This window comes from Suricata suricatta, chromosome 10 (assembly GCF_006229205.1).
Source record: "Suricata suricatta isolate VVHF042 chromosome 10, meerkat_22Aug2017_6uvM2_HiC, whole genome shotgun sequence".
Taxonomy (NCBI): domain Eukaryota; kingdom Metazoa; phylum Chordata; class Mammalia; order Carnivora; family Herpestidae; genus Suricata; species Suricata suricatta.
In genome coordinates, this window is record NC_043709.1 from 23,646,559 (window position 1) to 23,668,719 (window position 22,161).

Sequence of the window (22,161 nt, forward strand, 5' to 3'; positions counted from 1 at the left end):
TCGTATCTGTCGTCTTTACTGTATCCCCAGTACCTAGCATTGTACTTGGTAAATGTTGAATAAATGAGCTTTGTCCTCTGTCCTCTAAATAATTTCTGTAGGAGAGCATGTCAACAAGCTAGTCATTATATCTATTGTTAATCTTGTCATGTTCAGCAGATAAAAATGCAAGCAAGATTTTCTAAAAATTCCATTTAAAGATTCAACAAGTACTATTTAGATGTAATTATTAAAGCCTTGGTTGGGAAGTGAGATAAAAATACTTTTACTCCGGCAGAAAATTCACTAGTATAACTGTGCCTTTTGTCTGAATTCTCTGCCAGCCTGCATGATGAAATTCATTAATGCTCTTTATCTTACAGATTGATTATTCAAATTTAAATTCAACTTCATAACATAATTGTAGTCTAGTAATTAACCTCCTTTTAAAAAAGCAGACTTTCAGCTAATGTTAATGATCTCACTGAATGTGATTCTCTGACAAATGACTTTGCTATATTAATATTTGATCATCTTAGTTTATTTCTTATATACTTTATATGATATAGTAATCTGGAACATTTTTATTTTTACAGTCTTGAATTTGTAGTCCCTTAAGTACTTTTTAAAGCAAATGTCAACATTTTTGTCATAGCCACTGGACCATTAGTATATTTGATGTTTTAAGAGAATGCTAGTATTTTAATATAAAAGAATGAGTAAAAATATTTCCCACCTCCTGATAGGAAACAGTTTCTGGCTTGCAGTCATAGTTTTCTTTGTGGTTCTCATTATAAGAGATGGTATTTTTATTTTTCTCAGGGACATTCATTGTTTTGTTAATGCTGCTTTCCATTTATTATCAATATGGTTTTTCCCCCTTCATTAAAGATATGACACAAGACTTAAAATTCCTGGCAAAAGTGCAGTAGTTCTATGTTTGTGAGTTTAATGAATTCTAGAGATAGGTCTAAGAAAGGAAATACATTCAACCATAGTTTATGTGACCCTGGCAATTAGCATTTTTTCAAAGTTGTTAAGATCAAATCTAAATAAGCTATAAATAAAACATACATACGCTAAAAGATTATTTAGGATCAAGCTCACATGTACCAGATAGTGGGTTTATTTGCCACATTTTCCCTATTAAAGCTAAAAACGGAATTTGTATTTGGGAAGTTACATGGTTTATTCTGTATAGTTATTGATAATAGAAAGCAAGGACTTAGTATCTCTGAGTCATATGTAAGACAATACATGCATGGATGGTGTATGATGGTTTTAGAATCTCATTTTTTAAATAAAATTTTTTGAAAATACCACATAAAAATTCTTAAAGAGTGCAAAAAGAAGTTTTGCAGTCATCCATTAATACCACTTGTGACCTAAGTTTTTATGAGTTTAACAAAATTGAAGGAAGTACTATTGGAGATAAAGTTTTTCTAGTCTTTTTTAACTATGTAAATCATAACAAAAGGATAAAAACAATGTTAATGTTTATTGTTTTAAAAAACAGTAAAATTTTTTATAAAGATAAAAATCTATTTGAGGCACTTCTGCTGTTTTTGGCCTTTCAACTTGGGGCAGGTTACTCCTACTGTTCAAAAATGGTAAGTGATGTTAAGTCAAACCATCAAGTATCATTTTTGTTTTACTTAACACCTCTGGAAAAATTGCATTTTTGAACTTCCAGAATTGGACAAAATATTTCCTTTCACTGACTACTCATTTAAGGGCATTAGCACCATTCTAGGTGAGAAGCAAATCTTTAGATTATTACCTTATTCACTAACTCAAAGGACTATAAGAGCAATTTTAGGAAAATTCTTATTCTCTATTGTTAACTTTTTCTGTTTCTTTCTGTAAGTCCCTGAGTTTTCATCTCTGTATATTTTTTCTCTTTTCTTAAGTCTTTTGTGTTAGGTTTGTTTTGTTTTGCTTTGCTTTTAAATATTAAGTTTCCATTACATATTTGGGTGTATTCCATCTACCTCATTTATTAAGACTCCATACAGAAGTGAGGCAAACAAGTTCAGGGTTTAAAAGCAATGGTTTAAAAGAACTCACTTTTAAAGACTTTTGGGGGAGTGTAGAGTCTCAGATTTAGACTTCTTGCTTCTGGGTGTTTCCTGATCCATAATGGAGTGTGACTTGCAGTTTGTCTTTTTCATTATATTTTGGTTAGAAAACCTGAAGCAAATAGTATTTGTTGTTTGCAGGCCTTCCTAGGGAACTTGAAGACTGATGAATGAAAATGTGAGAAAATTACTTATTTTACAATTTTGTTTAAAAAAAATCATGTAGTTCCTTTTATAAAAATCTTAGTATCTTAAAATGTCTGTGGTATTTTAAAATCTCAGGGTCTTAAAATAAAACAAAACTTTTTCATAGCAGAATGCTAACCAATCTATATAAAAAAGATGGTTTGGCAGTTTTAATTGTGAACTTTGGGGACACCTAGGTGGCTCAGTCTTTTGAGTGTCCAACTTACACTCAGGTCATGATGTCATAGTTTGTGAGTTCGAGCCTCACATCAGGCTCTGTGCTGACAGCTCAGAGCCTGGAGCCTGCTTCAGATTCTGTGTCTTTTTGTCTGCCCCTACCCCACTCATGCTGTGTCTCTCTCTTTCTCAAAAATGAATAAACCTTTTTAAAAACTCTAAAAATAAAAAATAAAAATTTAAAAATAATTATGAACTTTGATGTTTTTGAACCTTTGAATGTTCCAACATCAGGTATATTTTAAAACTTGACAGATGTTCAACAATTTAATTATAATCAGATTTTTCTATTTTAAGACACTCTTTAGAGCAGGAAAGTTTCAGAAATTGAGGAAGAAGGGTGCCTGGTTGGCATAGTGGTAGAGCATGTGACTCTTGATCTTGGGGTCATGAGTTCAAGCCCCATGTTGGGTGTGGAGCTTACCTTAAAAAATAAAAATAAATTGTACTTCTAAAAGGAAAAGAATAATATTTTAAAAAAGATACTGAGGATGAAATGAAGTGAAATTTTAAGAATCCTAAATTTATAATTGTTTGCTTTCAGTCAGAAATTGGGTTTGGAAAAATGGGGGGCACCTGGGTGGCTCAATTGGTTAAGCGTCCGGCTTCGGCTCAGGTCACGGTCTCATGGCTCATGGGTTCAAGCCCCACATCGGGCTCTGTGCTAACATCTAACTTAGAACCTGGAGCCTGCTTCTGATTCTGTGTCTCCCTCTGTGTCTCCCTCTCTCTCTGACCCTCCCCTGCTCACTCTGTCTCTCTCTTTCTCTCAAAAAAAGAAAAATAATATCTTTAAAAAGATACTGAGAAAGAAATGAATTGAAATTTTAAGAATACTAAATTTATAATTGTTTGCTTTCAGTCAGAAATTGGGTTTGGAAAAATGGAAACCTATATCAAATTGGAAAAACTTGGAGAGGTAAGTAAATACTTATCTCAAAAATACAAGACATGTTCATTATCTAAACCCCACAATTAGCCCACAGTTTTTACCAACCTAGGGAAAAAAAAACATTTTTAAGCACTGTTGTCTAAAAGATTATATGTTGTACTGAAAAGGCAACAGAATTTTAGAAGGATAAAACCCCTCCATTCTTGAAATTATACCATCAGTTTGGGAAGAAATGAGTAATCTTTTATTGCAGCATAAAATATTGTGCTTTCTTGGTAACAAAATAGGCATCTATTTGTTAGCAGTCTGCTGTCTGTGCTGTCATGTGAGAAATTGCATAAATTCAAACCTGCAAAAAATCAAAATATTCTCTCTAAAGATGAAGACATGTCATTGAAAGTTAAGGAATTTTTTGGCTAATAAGACTTTGGTTTTCTTGAACTTGGTACTAGTATTGACTAATTTTGAAGTGGTCTTCCTCCCAGAGTGAGAAAGGGCAAGCCAGATATAATGGAATTAGCTAATCAGAAAGCCTTAAGAGAATTTGAGGGCTATGATAGAAGAAATCTGTAAAATATATTTGTTCTTTAAGGGAGAGTGAATGTACAAAAATTCTGATTAGTCTGAGAACCGATAAAATTTTTCTAATTTAGCACTGTTAGTACATTTCCAGTTTTCAGTTAATATGTGTTAATTGCCTCCAAGTCCATATACTATTGCACATAAAGTGCCTTGGATTCTGAAGCTGCAGATCCAGTTGTTAATTTATACAAAGTACAAAAAGTAAATTAAATATTCTCCCTATGTTTTCATATTTTGAGGGACTCCATAGGGCTATAAGAATATGGAGGCTCTGCATATCATAGTGAAAGTCCTCTTAGCTGTGAAAAAACCAATACTAATCATTGTAGAATTTTCCTTGCAAAATAAACTTTAACATACACTTACAAATTAGAAATTTAGTTAGGGCTCTTTATTGTATAGATTCTATAGACTCTTATGATATTTTGATGTATCTTTCCAAAATATATTTTATAGGGTACATATGCAACAGTATATAAAGGAAGAAGTAAATTGACAGAGAATTTGGTGGCATTAAAAGAGATCCGGTTGGAACATGAAGAAGGTGCACCGTGCACAGCTATAAGAGAAGGTAAAATTTGATGTTTATGAACAGATGTATAAGGGAGTTTATATAGCATTTATGTAGGTTTAAGACCAAAGTTGCATACTAAGAGTTTATTTTTTATAAGTAAAAAGAGCTCAGAAATAGAAATAGTAGATGACTAGGAGATGTATTTAGACCTTAAAAAAGCTGGTATTTAATAAAGGCAAATTATTTAACATAATTATATTATTGTATAGTTTATAGTGAAGAACTATGAAGTCATTAAAAATTATTGTCATAGGTAAATATTTGACATTGAGAAATGTTATATATTATCTATGGGAAAAAACAACTATAAATTAGTATATACTGAATGTAAATAGTATGATATCATTTTTTTTAAAAAAAGGTTAATTATCCAGGGGTGCCTGCATGCGTTGGTTAAGCTTCCAACTCTTGGTTTCAGCTCAGGTAATGATCTCATGGTTCGTGAGGTCGAGCCCTGCATTATGCTCTGCACTGACAGCACAGAGCCTGCTTGGGATTCTCTTTCCCTCTCTCTGCCCCTCTCCTGCTCGTGTGCATGGGCATTCTCGCTCTCTCGCTCGCTCTCTCTCAAGAAATAAACATTAAAAGAAAAAAAAGTTTAAAAATTCTGTATATCCAGAAAATGGCTTGAGGAAACTAATGATTAGCAATTAGGAAATAATTGGTACCTTCAACTATCTAAGTCTTAGAAGTCTCAGTAAGTTTGTATTTGAGAAAAAACAGATGTTATGGAGAATATTATTGTAACATGGGGGACCATTTTAAGTATTAAAAATATCACACTCAGAATCATCAAAGAAAAGAAAAAACTGAATTCTATTAAAATTTGTACTATAGGTCATCTTAGTGAATTATTGTTTTACACTTAAGAGAATCTTAATTCATGTGTTATACTTCAGGATTTTATAGTCTGGCTACCGCATACTGAATAATTGACTTTTTTTTCTGTTTTGCAGTTTCACTATTAAAGGATCTAAAACATGCAAACATAGTAACTTTACATGACATTGTCCACACAGATAAATCTTTGACTCTGGTATTTGAATATCTGGTAAGAAATTTAACAGAAATTCAGTATTTCCTTTTACTATAACAAAACATAGGAAATTGAGGTTTTTAACAGCTCCAGGGCATTATTGCTTAGTTATCAGTATTTAATTAAATTATGTGTTGTACATTCAATATCTTTTCTCAAAAAAAAAAAACACTGTTAAAAATTAATTACTATTAAGTAAATCATTCATGCCTTCTGGGAAGTATGTGTCACATGGTAAAGTACTGTATTTTTTCAGGACAAAGATCTAAAACAGTATATGGATGACTGTGGAAACATCATGAGTATGCACAATGTGAAGGTATGTTTTAGTGTGTCATTTTAAGTTTTGTTTAAATAACCCTTATATTTTCCAAACATAGAAAGTAACAGGAATATATAGAAATTGTAATTTTAGGGTTTTCAAAACATACATATGTAGTGTGTGAAGACTGCTGCTTTAGAATTTCTAGAATTTCTTTAGGCTTGTTGTTCCCCTCCTGCATTGACTTATTCTTAATATTCTAATACTGTTTTCCACCTGCAAGTAAACCAAGGGTATATTCTTAGATCCTCTATACTTGAGGCTCCTTTTTGTCAACTCCATGGAATCAAAAGACCTTCTAAAAAGACCCTTTTTCCACCAAAATCTAGGAATTGCTTTTTTCAGAGAGTCATTCAGAGCCCTACTGTGCTAATTTCCTTTTCTGAATCATAGCAGATTTTGAAGGCTGAGTAGGAGGTGCAGAAAGTAAAGCACCCAGAGGGTGGGTGATAGAAGCTGGTTTAGGTTATTTTTACAGCATGTAATTTGCCAGGGCTATGCAGCACCATCCTCTTTGACACCTCAGAATTTTTATAAAACCGCCAATTCCATTCCTTTATTTTAAAGACACTGTCCCAAATCAGGTATTTTTGGCGGGTGGGGTAGAGGTTGGTTAGTTTTTTTTGCCAGAATATTATAATCAAACTGTAAGCCTTAGTAGGCCCGTAAGCTTATAAGGATATATTATATATATATATATTTTTTTTAAATCATTTTCTATAACAAATATGGGGACAAATTTCTATTACTATGGGGACAAATCTTCACTTTATTTTTACTATTTATTTTAATAGAAATTGTCAGACTGGAAAATAGATGCTTCAAATAGAATAATAAATTATAAAATTCAGAAAACTATATAAGGAAAGACTTTGTACTTAAGGATGTGTTTTTTTCTTTGACTATTATAGGCCTGTTTTTTGTTTACCATAGCATGCTTACCAAAGTATATCTTACTATTTGTAAGACTTATTTCTGTTTATTTGTTTCTGTAGTTGTTTTTGTACCAAATTCTGCGTGGTTTGGCATATTGCCACAGAAGAAAGGTATTGCACCGAGACTTGAAACCACAGAACCTACTCATTAATGAAAAAGGAGAATTAAAGCTAGCAGATTTTGGTATGGAATGTATGAGATATTTATAAATAGTTCCAGGTGGTTAAGTTTATAAGAATAGCTGTTGACATTGTGTGATTGCTTTTATGTGAGTTTGGAAATTTTCTCTGTACCCCATGGAATAAACTATTTGACGAAACGTAAGTAGGTGAGTTATGTTCACAAATGCTAAAAGGCTTTGGTTGTCAGGTGTGGACCCATCCTGAGACCCTTCTAGGGCGTCTCTAAAGGTATCTGTCATCAAAACTATATATTTCCTTGTCTTTTCCACGGCGTCAGTATTTGCAGTGATAATCCAAAAGCAATAAGGAGTAGAGCTACTAATGCCTTAGTATAAACCAAGGCAGGGGCACCTAATTGTACTTACTAGTCATTGTGTTCTTTACCAGTATACATTTGTAAGAAAAAAGTGTCAGTTCCATATAAAAAGGTATTTCATGAAGCAGCAAAATTTACTAATTTTATTAAACCTCCAACTTTACATGTCTTTGTAGATTTTATGTGATGAAATGAGAAGTATACATAAAACACACATGGAAATACTATATTTCAAGGAATAGTGGTTGTGTGACTATTTGAGTACAAACTGAACTAACCCTTTTTTTCAAGGAACATCATTTTTACTTGAGAAAAATGTCTGACAAAGTATGGGTGCTCAGACTTAGGTATATTTGGCAGACGTTTTCTTGGAAATGAAGTGAGCCTATCCTTTCAAAGAAAACAACTGAACATATTTCTTGCCAATAGGAAGGTTTGGGTTTTCAAGCAAAAATTAGATTTTGGAAATTTGGACCTGCCACATTGAGCTTGATATTTTCCTGATACTTAAAGACTTTACTGCTGATGAAATCAGTGGTGATATTAACAGATATGAGGGGTTTTTTGGTGTGCTAAAAGAAATATGTAAACATTTGGAATATCTGTAAAACTTAGGGAATCAATATATTCCAGATGACTAGTATTTACATGATATTATAGAATCATGCCTGGGTAAAAGATCCACTGAAAGTGGAAGACAGACCAATAAATTTTAATGTAACCAGAGTATGAGAAGTTTACTCATATAATTTCAGTTACCATCTAATCTTTAAGAAACTAAATCTGATTCAGTATCAAAGAATATGCACAGAAATACTTTTTAAATGTTCTTCCTCTTTCCAACTTTATTTCTGAATGAGATCTGATTCTCTTCATATACTCAAACAGAGCAACATATCACAACAGATTGAATGTAAAAGCAGATGTGAGGATCTAAGAGTCTTTTAAAATAGACTACAAAAACATAAAACAAGGCCATTTGTACTAATTTTTATTTTCCTGAAGAAAAAATATTTTTCATAAAAATTCATGTTAATATATAATGAATGGTGTTTTTAAGTGAGTTTCTACTTTTTCTCAGGTTTTCTAAAATGGCAAATATCAATAAATATAATCTATATAAATAAAAGCTCTTTGGGTTTTCAATAATTTTAAGTTATAATAAAAGGAGTCCTAAGACTAAAGAGTCTAAATGGCACTACTGGAAGGGGGTTCTTTAATATGCCTGTCACCATGACTTTGTATTTATTTATTTATATGCTTATTAACTAAAAAATGCTTAAATAATAGCTGTTTATCTCTCTCTATTTAGCTAATTCAGTTTTAATGAAATTACATATTCTTTTTGCTTCTAGGAAGTAAACTTTGTTATATTAAGGAAATTTTGTATAGTAGCTTTATTTTTTTATTATTTTTTAATATTCCACATTTCAAGAGTTTCAGTACTCTAATAGAACTAGGTTTTAAAAAAGCCAGTACAGGTTCACCAGGGTGGCTCAATTAGTTTAGGCATCTGACTTTGGTCAGGCCATGATCTCACAGTTAGTGAGTGTGAGCCCCATGTGGGGCTCTGTGCTGACAGCTCAGAGCCTGGAGCCTGCTTCAGATTCTGTGTCTCCCTCTCTCTCTGCCCATCCCATGTTTGTGTTCTGTCTCTCTCTCTCTCAAAAATAAACAAACATTTTTAAAAAATTGTTTTAAGTAATAAAAAGCCAGTGCAGTTTTCACAAATAGCATTTATCATTTTTCATAAGTGATTATAGTAGTTTTACATTTGGAATATTGCATTAAACTTGACAATTTTAAGTCTTTCATGTTTTGCTTTGTTAACAACAGATTAAAAATTCACTAAGTGGTGAGTTCAGGAAATTCCTATGCTTTTAGTCATTTAACACTTTACTGTTTGTTTGAATGTAGGTTGGTATTTATTTTTTCTTCCTTTAAAAAGGAAATGGGTAGGTCACATGTGTTTAAACAAGAAATTACAAGTTATTTGCATATGCACACATAGATTATATAGTCTCGGGCACAGTTTTGTTGTTGCTTTCCTTATAATTATTTTCTCTGTCTTTCATTCTGTCTTTTTTTTGGCCAAAGTGCATTTACTGCTCTTTCCTTGTTCCTTAATTCCAAAATGAACAGCAGTGATAGAGAAACTCTTCTTGGCTATTACAAAAGCAAAAAAAAAAAAAAAAAAAAAGGCAAGGGCCATCTAAAATTTAGTTTGTTGGGAGAGTGCTTTAAATTTTGCTTCTTACAAAGCAGACCAATCAAATTTTATCTTTTCACAACCAACAAGAAATTCTGATTATTCCATGAGTTAATACAATCCATTTTGTCTCTGCTTTTAGTTACTTTTTTTTATTGTTTGAGTAGTAAATATACCTAAGGGCCACAGGTAAGGGAGGGTCATATAACTTTGAGTATTGTTTTGTTTTTGTTTTTTGTTTAAAAAAATTTTTTTTAATGTTTATTATTTTTGAGAAGGAAAGAGAGAGAGTGAACATGAGTGGGGAGGAGCAGAGAGAGAAAGGGAGATACACAATCTGAAACAAGCTCCAGGCTCTGAGCTGTCAGCAGAGCCCAACTCGGGGCTTGAACTCCAACTCAGGAACAGCGAGATTGGGACCTGAGCCAAAGTCAGATAGATGCTTTAACCAATTGAGCCACCCAGGTGCCCCGAGTATTGTTTTGTTAAATTGTTTGTGATCTCTGTGAAAATTCTATCCTTTTTCCTGTGATGGATGAATTCAGATCTAGGAAGTACTAATACAGACAAACATTTCATTAGTAATAGAAAACGACTTGTATAATTATACCAAATCACAGTTAATTTGGTTTGGAAGAGATTGTCATTGACCTGTTTTACATTAATTTCCATTTAATTTTGGAAATAATTTTGACATCATGAATCATATAAGTAAAGTATCTTAAGCTTAGATTAGTCCAGGCATTGTATCAGATGCATTAGCATGCATAAAAGTAAGCATAGGCTCTGGCTGTGGAATTATTACTTAACTACCTAAGGATTTGCTGACCCAAGGCCATTTGCACTCAAGAAAAATTCATAAAACTGATTTTGTTAAACTTGAAGAAACTAGAGTAGCAGCTATCTTGGACATGCTTGTTACTGGAGTCATGGTGAGGATATGGACTGAAGAATCTGTGATAGACATTTCTTAATTGTTTTCTTTTCCTTATGAAGGGCTAGCCAGAGCCAAGTCAGTTCCCACAAAGACCTACTCAAATGAAGTCGTCACACTGTGGTACCGGCCACCTGATGTGCTTCTTGGTTCCTCGGAGTACTCAACACAGATTGATATGTGGTAAATATATGCACATGTTATTGCCATTTATAACTTTGAAAGAATATAGCCGTTAGCCTAAGGCATACTGGCAGATATCTGACTTTTAAGAGGATATTATTTTAAAGAGCCACAATATAAGCAATAAGAGTTCTGACACATGAGGGCACCTGGGTGGCTCAGTAGGTTAAGCATCTGACTCTTGATTTCAGCTCAGGTCATGATCTCATGGTTTGTAATCAAACCAAGCATTGGGCTCTACACTGTCATCATACAGCCTGCTTGGGATTCTCTTCTCCCTCTGTCTCAGCCCCTCCCCACTTACACTCTCAAAACAAATAAATAAATAAAAGGGTTCTGACATATGAGTAAGATCTAGGTTTAAATACTACTTCTACCCCTTAAAATTATATACTAACCTTTTTCAAATTATTGGCCTCAGATGAAATGGGAATAGTAACAATAACTACTTTAAAAGGCTATTCTGTGGATAATGTTAAGACCAATGAGCTAATACATATAAAGCACTTAGAAGAATGTTTAGTACATAGCAGTTTAAAACAGAATTATCCATATCATCATTTAATAGTCATCAAAATCCACTTGGCCTTAAGTTGATCTAAAAGTAATAAAATATTGTAGCCATCTTCCTCCTATCCCACTTTGATCATGATGTTCCTTTACTCAAATACCTTTGCTACTTCCGCTTTCATTACCTATAGAGAGAGTAAGGTACAATTCTTGTCTGATACTTCATGATCTTCATAAAATGTCTCAACACCATCTTTTCCTACTTACCTCAGACCGTTCCTCTATATAAATGTTCCCTTTTAGCCAAATGGACTACTCACTATATCTCAGAAATAACCTGGGCTTTCCTAACTTTGCTCTTGTGTTCCAACCAGTCCACCTGTCTGGAATGATTTCTCCGATTCTCTGTGCCTAGGAACCTTCAGAACACAGCTTTTCATAAATCTTTTCTTTCTTTTAATTTTTTTTATGTTTTTGGTTTATTTTGAGAGACAGAATGTGAGCAGGGCAGGGGCAGAGAGCGAGAGGGAGACACAGAATCTGAAGCAGGCTCCAGTCTCTGAGCTGTCAGCACAGAGCCTGACGCAGGGCTCGAACCCGTGGACCATGAGGTCATGACCTGAGTCAAAGTTAGATGCTTAACCGACTGAGCCACCCACACGCCCCCATAAATCTTTCTTGAATACAACCTAGTGTCCAGTGAGAGTTCCTTCCTCTGAAATGTGGTAGCATTTATTGACTATATAATGTAATGATAAGTCATATACAGGAGTTGAATAGTTCTACATCATTTTGTATAATATTTTTTAAATTTGTTTTTTAAATTGTGGTAAAATATGCATAATGTAAAATTTACAGTTTTAACCAATTTTAAATGTGTGGTTCTTTGGCATTAAGTACATTTACGTTGCTGTGCAACCTTCACCACTGCAAAATGTTTTTCATCTTGCAAAACTTAGCTTCCATACCCATTAGACAACTGTCCATTTCCTTCTCCTTCCAGCTCCTGGCAACCAACATTCTACTTTCTGTCCCTGTAAAATTGACATGTCTAAGCAATTCATATGAGTATAATCACAGTATTTGTCCTTTTGTGACTGGCTTATTGCACATAGCATAAATGTCTTCAAGTGTCATCCATGTTGTAGAAAAACTTGATTTTTTTATGTGTCAGAATCTTTCATTTTTAAGACTGAATAATCATTGTATGTGCATGCTACATTTTGTTTATCCATTTGTCAGGGACATTGGGCTGTTTCTGCATTTTGGCTATTGTGAGTAGTCTTGCTGTGGGTATGGCAAATATGTCTTTGAGACTGTGCTTTCCATTCTTTTGGGGATTTGCTTAGGAGTGGAAATGCGGAATCATATGGTAATTCTATTTTAAATTATTTTGAGGAACTACTATACTGTTTTCCATAGTAACTCCATCATTGTAACTTTTTGTATAATATTTTAATATGTAAAATTAAATTTTACATGCAGTGACTAGATTGTGAGTCCTTTAATGGAAGGAACTGTGTCTTAAGTATATTGACACAGATTTTAGAAGATAGTATTCATTTACTGAATCTCCATCTGTTCTTTTTACTTCTCACACACACATACAAACACACACACTCACTACCTTGCACCTACATGTTCTATCTCTGCTTCCTGCATAAAAACATCTTGGATTAGGTGGCTCAGTCAATTGAGCGTCCAACGCTTGATTTGGGCTCAGGTCATGATCCCAGGTCGTGGGATCTAGTCCTGTGTCAGACTCCTCACTGAGCATGGATCCTGCTTCGGAGTCTTTCTTCCTTCTCTGCGCCTCTTCCCCACTTGCATATTCATTCATTCATTCTCTCTCTCTCTTTCTGTCAGATAAAAATCAACAACAACAAAAACACCATCTCTGATCATTTGTTTCACCCTATCTCTATCTACTACCTAAGACATAATAAGCATTAAATTACCATCAGCTATTGTTAGTAGTATTCTCCAAGGGTCGTGCAGAGGAGAGCTGGACATTTTAAGGGTGATGGAGCAATGGATATTGCATTATGGAAGTTGAGACAAATAGGATAAATATTAACAAATTAGTTTAGTTGGAGCTGAAAAAATCTGTGCAGGAAGTTTTCCATCAGGCTAATGCAAAATTCTCCAGAAAGGCAGTCTTAAGGAAAAGATAATTGTGCTTCTTAATATGTAAATAGATTGCTTATCATTTTTTTATGATATGTTTTAAAGGGGTGTTGGTTGCATTTTCTTTGAAATGGCTTCTGGAAGACCTCTATTTCCAGGATCAACTGTGGAAGATGAACTGCACTTAATTTTCCGACTGCTAGGTAACAGAAATCTTTTCCCAGTAATTTGTTACCTGCAATTGGCTAGCTAGATAAGACTATGTATTTTAAAATTTGGTACTGAGACTAACTAACATAAGTAGTTGTTATAAGAATTATAATTAGTTGGGGCACCTGGCTATCTCAGTCAGTGTGGGGTGTGTGACTCTTGGTATCCAGGTTATGAGTTCAAGCCCCACATTGAGTGTAGAGAGTACTTAAAAGCTGAAAAAAACATGACTGATTAAAAATAAAAAAGAATTATAATTAGCATAATTATAAAGATAGAGCCTTCTAGGTAACTTCATTTACTGAGTTTGATCTTTGCAATAAAACTTTTATGGAAGAACAGAGGAGAAATATTGAAAATTGACCATTAGCATATTATTTGGAAATATTTGCAGGTTAGATGTCAGTTGGGCAGCATCATATATATGGCCTCATTGCATAGTCCAAAAAAAGTCCATATGTTTGCTATTTCTATCATTTTGCTTTCAGTTTAAATAGTCAAATCACCTACTAAATGTAAATTGTTCTTTAAGACACTTTTTTAGTTGTCCTTATTTATGTATATTTGTGTATATATACATTTTTATATATTTATAAATACAACTTTTTTTTAATTTCAGGAACACCATCTCAGGAAACTTGGCCAGGTGTTTCTTCAAATGATGAGTTCAAGAACTACAACTTTCCAAAATACAAACCACAGCCTCTCATTAACCATGCGCCCAGGTATTTTCCTTTTTCTTTTTTTTTTTTTTTCTTTTAATGTTAATTTATTTTTGAGAGAGAGAGACCGAGCATGTGGAGGGGAGGGGCAGAGAGAGAGGGAGACACAGAATCTGAAGCAGGCTCCAAGTTCTGAGCTGTCAGCACAGAGCCCAGCACTGGGCTTGAATTCAGGAGCAGTGAGATCATGACCTGAGCTGAAGTCAGACATTTAACCAACGGAGCCACTCAGGCAACCTTCTTTTTCTTTAAGTTAAAGGGGGAAAACCCACATGACTCTTTCTATTCTCTTGAAGCATTAGCAACAGTAAGGATTTAGGGGGGAAAATATACAATGCATATAGTTCTTAAATATTTTAGAATCTAGTTTAATCAGATTTCTTCCTCCCTTATGTCAGATTGACTTTATAATTCAGAAATCAAGATATGTAAATCACAGAATTGATATAAATAAAATGAATATAAAACAATTGTCTTAGAAATCCAGAGTTTATTTAGGTTATTTCCTTTCTCAGGAAGAAGACATTGGTTAATGTCTTTTTTTAATACCATGAAGACCATGGTGAAATTTCTGTTTTGCTTCCTATGGGATTATTCTGTATTTACTTACAAAAACCTAATAAAGTGTTATAAGTGAAATCTTGACTCTGACACAAGATGACCCGTCAGTATTTAGCCAATGTTAATGACATAATTTGTATTTGAGGAATGTAAATTCTTTCTGACCCCTCATATCCTAAATCTTGACCATTTCATTAGAGTTTCTTCTCAGATCTATCCCCAAATCCATTTAAAACCCCCATTAAAATGTCAGTCAGAAATTTTTACTTATGGAATTACTGCATTTTCAGTCTGTAACAGAGAATAACCCCTTTGACTATGTTTTTTCATCTTTCCTTAAAAATGGAGTATACCCAGATACCAAATAAGGTCAATGTCTGTTTTAATCAAAGCCATTCTCATTGCTCACAGTATAACACAGTTGCTCTAATTCCATTTGTTCTCATGTAGAGTGAGTAGAAAAAACAAATCTGATGCCAAAAATATTTTTAAAGTATTTATGTGAATTAATGTTCTTATTGTTACTATAGCAACTAATAACATTCTAAGTAGACTTTCTTAGGAAGAATAATATGTGCAGGGCTTTTGGTGTGTGTCTCTTCCTTCTAAGTAGCATAAATCCTATTTTTGTCATTTATATGTTGCTTGCTATTATAATGTCCAGTGCAGAAAATTCAAGCTCTTCTTTAAAGCAAGTTCTTCATGACCTCAACCCCTAGTGTGTCTGTGCCTGAGGAGCCCTGGATATCTGTCAGAATGGCAGACTGCAAAGGATTAGAAGAGTCTGGAGAACGTCTAGGCCATAGCACCCACAGAACCTATTAAGAGCACGTAGGGAAAATATTTATATTGCCAGTGAAAGGCAGTGCAAAGTAGAACCTGTGATTTCTGATCAAGAGATTATCCCATTAAGATAGTCCCCAATCCCTCTACTGCTTATTATATGAATATCATCACTATAATTATCTGTCTTTATTGACTGCTTCATTGGTTTTGTAGCTCTAGTTTTTTAAATTTTTCATTTGTTGGTTTTTTACTTAAATTCTAGTGAACATATAGGGAAATAATGGTTTCAAGCGTAGAATTTAGTGATTCATCATGTACGTACAACACCCAGTGCTCATCACAGTAAGTGTCCTACTTAATGCCCATCACCTATTTAGTCCATTCCCCAACTACCTCCCTGCCAGCAACCCTCAGTTTGTTCTCTGTAGGTAAGAGTCTCTTATGCTTTGCCTCCCTTACTTTTCTTTCCCTTCCCCTATGTTCACCTTAATTTTTAATTAAGTTTTATGATTTTATTGAGGCTGTTGAACTTAATAGGGTTGCCTGGGTGGCTCAGTTGGCTAAGTGTCCCAACTCTGGATTTCAGCTCAGGTCATGATCTCAGTTTTTGAGTTTGAGTCCCACATTGGGTTCTATGCTGACAGTGGTGCCTGCTTGGGATTCTCTGCCCCTCCCCAACTCACGGGTGTTTTCTCACTCTCTCTCTCAAAAAATAAATTGAACTTCGTAGCTTCCAGTACTTAGTTCTCAGTAGACTGTTCTGTAAAAATATATTTAATGACATATATCAGTGACAGATATGACATGTTTTATTCACAGTGACACATTTTGGGGTCACTTGTCTCTTTTCACCTATATAATAAAATGATGCTTTTGTATCTTGCCTTTAGTGGAACACTATGAAAATGATACACTTTACTTAAACTTTTCTGATAATAGAGATTACTTTGAAACAGAATGGTAATTTTTTAAAAAATCTTTATTTTAGTAATCTGATTTGTTCTTCATTATTGAAAATTTGAATCAAAGCCTAGTTTTTTTTATATTTTCTTCTTAATCAGTGGCAAGGTAAATCTTTTAAGTGTAAAACTTTTGCGTCTTTTGAAAGCAAAAAGAGTAGTTATTTTAGAGCACTTAAAGTTAGCAGATTAAAACACTTGGAAAAGTTTTATTTGAAAAGTTACTATCAGCTAAGATAAAAGAATAAATTGCCACTTTTCATTATTTTAGGTTAGACTCTGAAGGAATCGAGTTGATAACAAAATTTCTTCAGGTAAGTTATATCTTTGTAATTGTTAAGCCTCAGATTCTGCATCTGTAGAATGGGATCAGGAATGCCTCCCTGAAATATTTGTCAATGAGCCTTAAATAAGATTACTTACGGTAGTACTTGGCATGCTTAAATCATCTGCTTAGATAAAATAATCATAATAAATAATGGTTTCTCTTAATGTGTCTGGGTCTCTTGTGCCCTAGAACAATCTGAGGTTGTCACCTTCTGGCATTGATCAACTATGTCAAGGGCATGTTCTCTGCAATTTATGTTCTCTTATGTTCTCTTTCTTTTCCTTATACTTACTGCCTTACAGGCTGCTGCACCTACAAATACCATTCTATTCAAAGCAGGAAGAAGAGAGAGGATAAGGGTGTCAGCCATAATAATCCTCTTGTATCTGGAAAGCAAAGGCTTTTCCAGAAACCCCTGCAAGGCTTCCTCCTAAGTCTCGTTGGCCAGAACATTAATTGTAAGAGAGGTTGGGTATTGGGGAGCAAGATTCTCATAATTAGCCTAAACTTAGAATAGTCATGGTTTATAGTAATCTGTTGGGCTTGGAAGCGTGGACACCTTCTACAAGTCTAGCTTATCTCATCAAGGAAGAAAGGGAAATGGGTATGCAGTAGGTAATGTAATATCTGTCATAGAAGTATTGGGTATATTTCCAATGATCCTTTGGTATTCATGAGGAAAAGTAACACCAAAGGTCAGGTATTTTAATTTTTCATCTCTTCAGAAAATACAGGAAGTCTTAAGTTTTTAGGGAAGATCCAACTTCAGCTTGGAAATTTGGAACTTAGATACTAAGTCATTAATATATATTATCTCCATAACAACGCACATTAGAGTATATCTGGTGTACTCCCAAGTTGGTTCTTAAAAAAGTTATTATATTATCTGTTAGCTCTAAACGCTAATCTACCTCCCCTCGTAATGTTTAGAGAAAAAGTTAATGATGCAGTTCTTTGCTTTTTCACAGTACGAATCTAAGAAAAGGGTTTCAGCAGAAGAGGCCATGAAGCATGTGTACTTTCGAAGTCTGGGACCAAGAATACATACTTTACCTGAAAGTAAGAGAAATTCTAAAGCCCCTTCCCCCCATTTCCATTTGTCCATGGTGGAAGACTAGGTGGTAAATTAGGGGTTTAGGAAGAGATTGCTGGTTTTTAAGCCCAAAATTTTACTATTTTTGTAAGTCCATCAGATTTCCTTGAGAGGAAGTATATGTCTTCCTTACCTGTGTTTTAATTTATTTCTTTTAACACTGAACACATTGCCACTGCCCTGTAAGAAATCAATAGTACTTAGGCATGGATTATTAATCTTACTGGACTTAAGTTGGAAAATGCCATCTGATGATAAACATTGTCATTAGGCCCAATCTGGATTACTTTGATTCAGAGTTTCTGAAAATGGATTTTAGGCAAAGGGTAATGAAGCACAACCAAAACATAAGATTGTTTCCTTGTGAAAGTAGATTTCCTTTTCAAGATATAAAGATGACTTTCCTTTGTTGTGGTCACTCTGACTTTACTATCCTCATGACAGTGGTGAGCACATTGTTAGTCACTAAAAGAGCCGATTTCTCATGCCTGAGGTAACTGCTTCATTTTACTTACAAGATACTTTTTAAAAATTACCCCAACATTTTACTTTAAAACTGAGTAAGGTGAATGGGGAATTAGAATATTTAGGAACTGAGATTCCACAAGCTTTCATGAATTTCCCATTCTCATCTACCACTGATTCACTGAGGTTTGCTCTTTGGAATCAAGAATCCTTAAGGCTTTTAACTTAGAGTGTACTGGATATTTTTTAATGAAAGACTATCTCTCTGGCAGAGATTGGACATGAGAAAGATTAGAAAAAGAAAGCTTGGAAATGAAAAGAGAATTACAAATGTTTTTGTAAGATGATGTTTACATTTCATTATTAATATCAAATTTCATAGTTTGAGGTAGGCAATTATGGTTGTACAAACCTATTTCTTATTTTTCTCTGAAAATCTGAAGATAGTCTAAGGCCCTGATACCTTCATGCCATCATAAGAAGACAGATAAAGGACAGAGAGAATAAAAACCAAGTAATACCTTTGATTAGGTCTCCCAACCCCAATAATCCTAGAAATAGACAGTGTTTATTCTCTCTATGTACATATTCGAAGAGAAACATATATCAGAAACATGACTCAAAGCACAGTTGCAGGGGAAAAGTTCTCAGGGGAGATTATTTTGTTTGGTTTTCATCTCGAAACATTGGGACAAAGGGGAAAAACAGTTCAGCAAGGCTGTGACCTTGTAAATGTAGCATAAATCTTTCATGTTGAGTCAGTATACATTTTTAAACATTCTGTAGATAGTTGTGTTATATTTGTTTTAATGTCAGACCTTTACCTGATAGTTTTTGTCTATGCATTTTAGGTGTATCAATATTCAGTTTGAAAGAGATTCAGTTGCAAAAGGACCCGGGTTTTCGAAATTCTTCTTATCCAGAGACAGGTGTGTTTGTCATAAACCATTTCACATGTCGATCATGAAATTTTGCGTGGAACTAAGTTTTTGGTTTATAAATTGATCAGTAAAATTATTGATGTAAAAACTAATGTACAGTGCATTCCACAACTGATGTTTAGCATTGCACATACTCACTTTTCTGTATGATGTGGGCAGCTCAGTAATTCTTCAGAGAGAAATCTGACTCAGTCAAGTCAGAGATCCTGAAAGCTGCAGATGGCACAGAGACCTTTTACAAGTGGCCTGGCTTGATCACTGCACACGCCATTCCTGGTACCTGAGGCAGAAGACACATCTTATGCTTCCCTAGTCATCAGGTTCATCACTTCGAAGCATAGAAGCTGTAGACTGACCCCATCAACAAAAGGGTCATTTCAGACAGTGCTGATCACTCTTATCGTGGATGATTAGTTTTTGCTGGTGGGAACATTAGCTTCCTAGAGTCACCAAATGCTGTATGTGGGATAAATCTGAACCTTGAACTGCCTCATAAAATGACTTTATATTTTAGGACATGGGAAGAACAGAAGACAGAGCATGCTCTTTTAAGTCTGATAACATGGTTTCAAGCCCAGCCCCCAGCCTTTCTTACCAATCAAGGACTCAGATCTGAAGGCAATTATTTCTTTTGGTGGACTTGGAATCTCCGTTTGTCTACACTGTCCTCTTCACAGTGGAGTCTTTTTATTTCAGACCTACAGATTGTTTTTATATTTGTTGTCACAGTGTGACAATTTTTTTGTACAGTGGGTTTTAAGGTCTTCTCTGCCGTTAGAGCCAGTAGGTTACAGCTATTGATGTAACTGTAGCTGCAATTTTTGTGCAGGACTGAGAAACACAGTGCATTATTTATTGCGGAATCATTGCTGCTAAATAACTACTGTCTGTTTATTTAACACAACAGTTAAATGCCTGAAGAAGTTGCAGTGGCTTTATTAGATGTGAATGCATCTGTTTCTCCTCACGAATTGTTTTACTGCTGCATTTCTTGTTTGTTTTTAAAATTAAACTGCAGTGTTTCCTGGAATGTAAGTTTAGCTTTGCTTAACAGTAAAATAAGTGAGCCATCTTGAACACTCCTAAGTTCATGCTGTATAATTTTTTATTGAACATCAGCAAATAGAGTAGCTAAGAAATTGATGAGTACATCATGTTTAGGAAAGCATGTGATGCAGAGGTTGATTCAAGCAAGTGAATACCTGACATTATGGGAATCTCACATTAGATACCAATAATTTAAAGCACCAAAATTATTTATTTTTACCTTGCCTCGTTTTAGAAATATTTACTGCATATTATTGGATATGTGTATACTAATACACTTACCTATTTTACATTGTGCTTTAATTTAGTTAAAACTAAGCCATACAAGTCCAGTGAAATATGTGAGGTCTTGTTTTCATTTTAAATACAATTCTTTTATTAGAAAGGATGATACTTTTTTGGGGAGCCATTTGTTTCATTTGGGGGCTGTGTATGCATATGTTTTAATAACATTCACTTGGAATCAGCTAAAAGCTGTAATGTGTCTTTGAAATGAGCCGTGGTAAATACAAAGGGCAGAAATGAGAACTGAAGGGATTGTTTTAAAGCATTGTAGGTATTAATGTGTTTATCAGAGATAGTAAATATTACAGTTTCAATTATGCATCTCTTTGAACATCATAAACACGCCTTGGTGTTGGTAAGTGTTTTAAGCATTTGTGTTAACTTTTAAGGACTATTTGTTTAGTGCATCTTACGAACTACACATTTTAATTGGTATATTTTGAAATGGTCATGTAAATTTTTGGCTTATATATCATGAAAATAATCATAACTTAATTTTTTCCTGATATTCACTGTAAAACATTCAGGGGTCCTACCATTTCTGTTCAGGAAATCTTGTAGTTTATTGTTATTTAACAGTATTAAGTGAATTTTTGTATATTTCATTTTAACTTTATTTGTGAATAGTGATTGTGGCATGTTTGGGTGTTATTTTAATATTTCATGATACAGAAATTTTAATTTTTAAAAAAATTTTCTGGAAGAAACAGATTCATGTGTAATGGTGAATATTTGACCACTACTGCTTTTCACATTTGTAAATTGGTTTTATGTTAAACCCTGTAGCCTAACAAACTGCTGTTATTTCTAACTGACAGACATGTATTAATATTGTACTTTGAAGGTTATAAATATTATGTGGAAATTCCTCCATTTTGTTTTGAAATTTATAATAAGATCTTCATGTTGTTAAAATGTGGTTTTGTTGAGTCACAGTTCTTTCTAGGGGAAGAGGGCTGTGCAGGATGGGATCATTTTCTTTGATGGGTTTCATTTTTAAAAGAATGAAGTCTCACTGTGGCATTGATGTTATTTTATATTTATGGTGGCCATTCATTTAGTAATCTCTACTGTAATTCTATGGGATAGCACTCTTCAGTTATAGAGTTGTCAGACAGTTATAGAGTTGTCAGATTTTTCATTTTATAGGTTATAAAAATCTTTTGCAGAATTTATGTAGTTATCCATAAGTTTGATATTCTTCCAGATAAAATGTGAAGAAATATATCCAGTAGCTATATAAAATTCTTCCTCGAGGGAAGTCCTAGGGATGTTTCTTACATTTATTAAAGAATTTGGTTTTTTTTTTTTTTGATACTTGAGCACCACCATTCAGATCCTGAAAACTTTGCAATGAAGAGAATTGAAACATAGAGATTTGAACCTTGAACACTTATGATTCATCTTAAATTGACATGGTTTTAAAGGTAAGAGAGGATGCGTTTTTGTTTTCCTTCTAAGTGATGCTGTTAACACGTGTT

At 33.9% G+C, this 22,161-nt stretch overlaps 1 protein-coding gene across 3 annotated transcripts in view; it reads left to right on the forward strand.

Annotated features, from left to right (window-relative positions):
- Positions 1-21,599, forward strand: part of CDK17 (cyclin dependent kinase 17) — a 107,135-nt gene extending 85,536 nt beyond the window's left edge. For 2 of the 3 annotated variants that reach the window (XM_029953537.1, XM_029953535.1), the window contains exons 6-17: positions 3,343-3,399; positions 4,411-4,525; positions 5,485-5,579; positions 5,821-5,883; positions 6,882-7,005; positions 10,526-10,646; positions 13,389-13,486; positions 14,113-14,218; positions 16,793-16,835; positions 17,818-17,908; positions 19,259-19,336; positions 19,863-21,599. In XM_029953537.1, coding sequence (XP_029809397.1) covers positions 3,343-3,399; positions 4,411-4,525; positions 5,485-5,579; positions 5,821-5,883; positions 6,882-7,005; positions 10,526-10,646; positions 13,389-13,486; positions 14,113-14,218; positions 16,793-16,835; positions 17,818-17,908; positions 19,259-19,336; positions 19,863-19,900 — 1,029 coding nt within the window. In that variant the 3' untranslated portion in view covers positions 19,901-21,599. Of the gene's footprint in view, positions 1-3,342; positions 3,400-4,410; positions 4,526-5,484; positions 5,580-5,820; positions 5,884-6,881; positions 7,006-10,525; positions 10,647-13,388; positions 13,487-14,112; positions 14,219-16,792; positions 16,836-17,817; positions 17,909-19,258; positions 19,337-19,507 lie in introns of all 3 variants that reach the window. The other variant, XM_029953536.1, reaches the window with a different exon arrangement.
- The last annotated feature ends 562 nt before the right edge of the window (positions 21,600-22,161 follow it).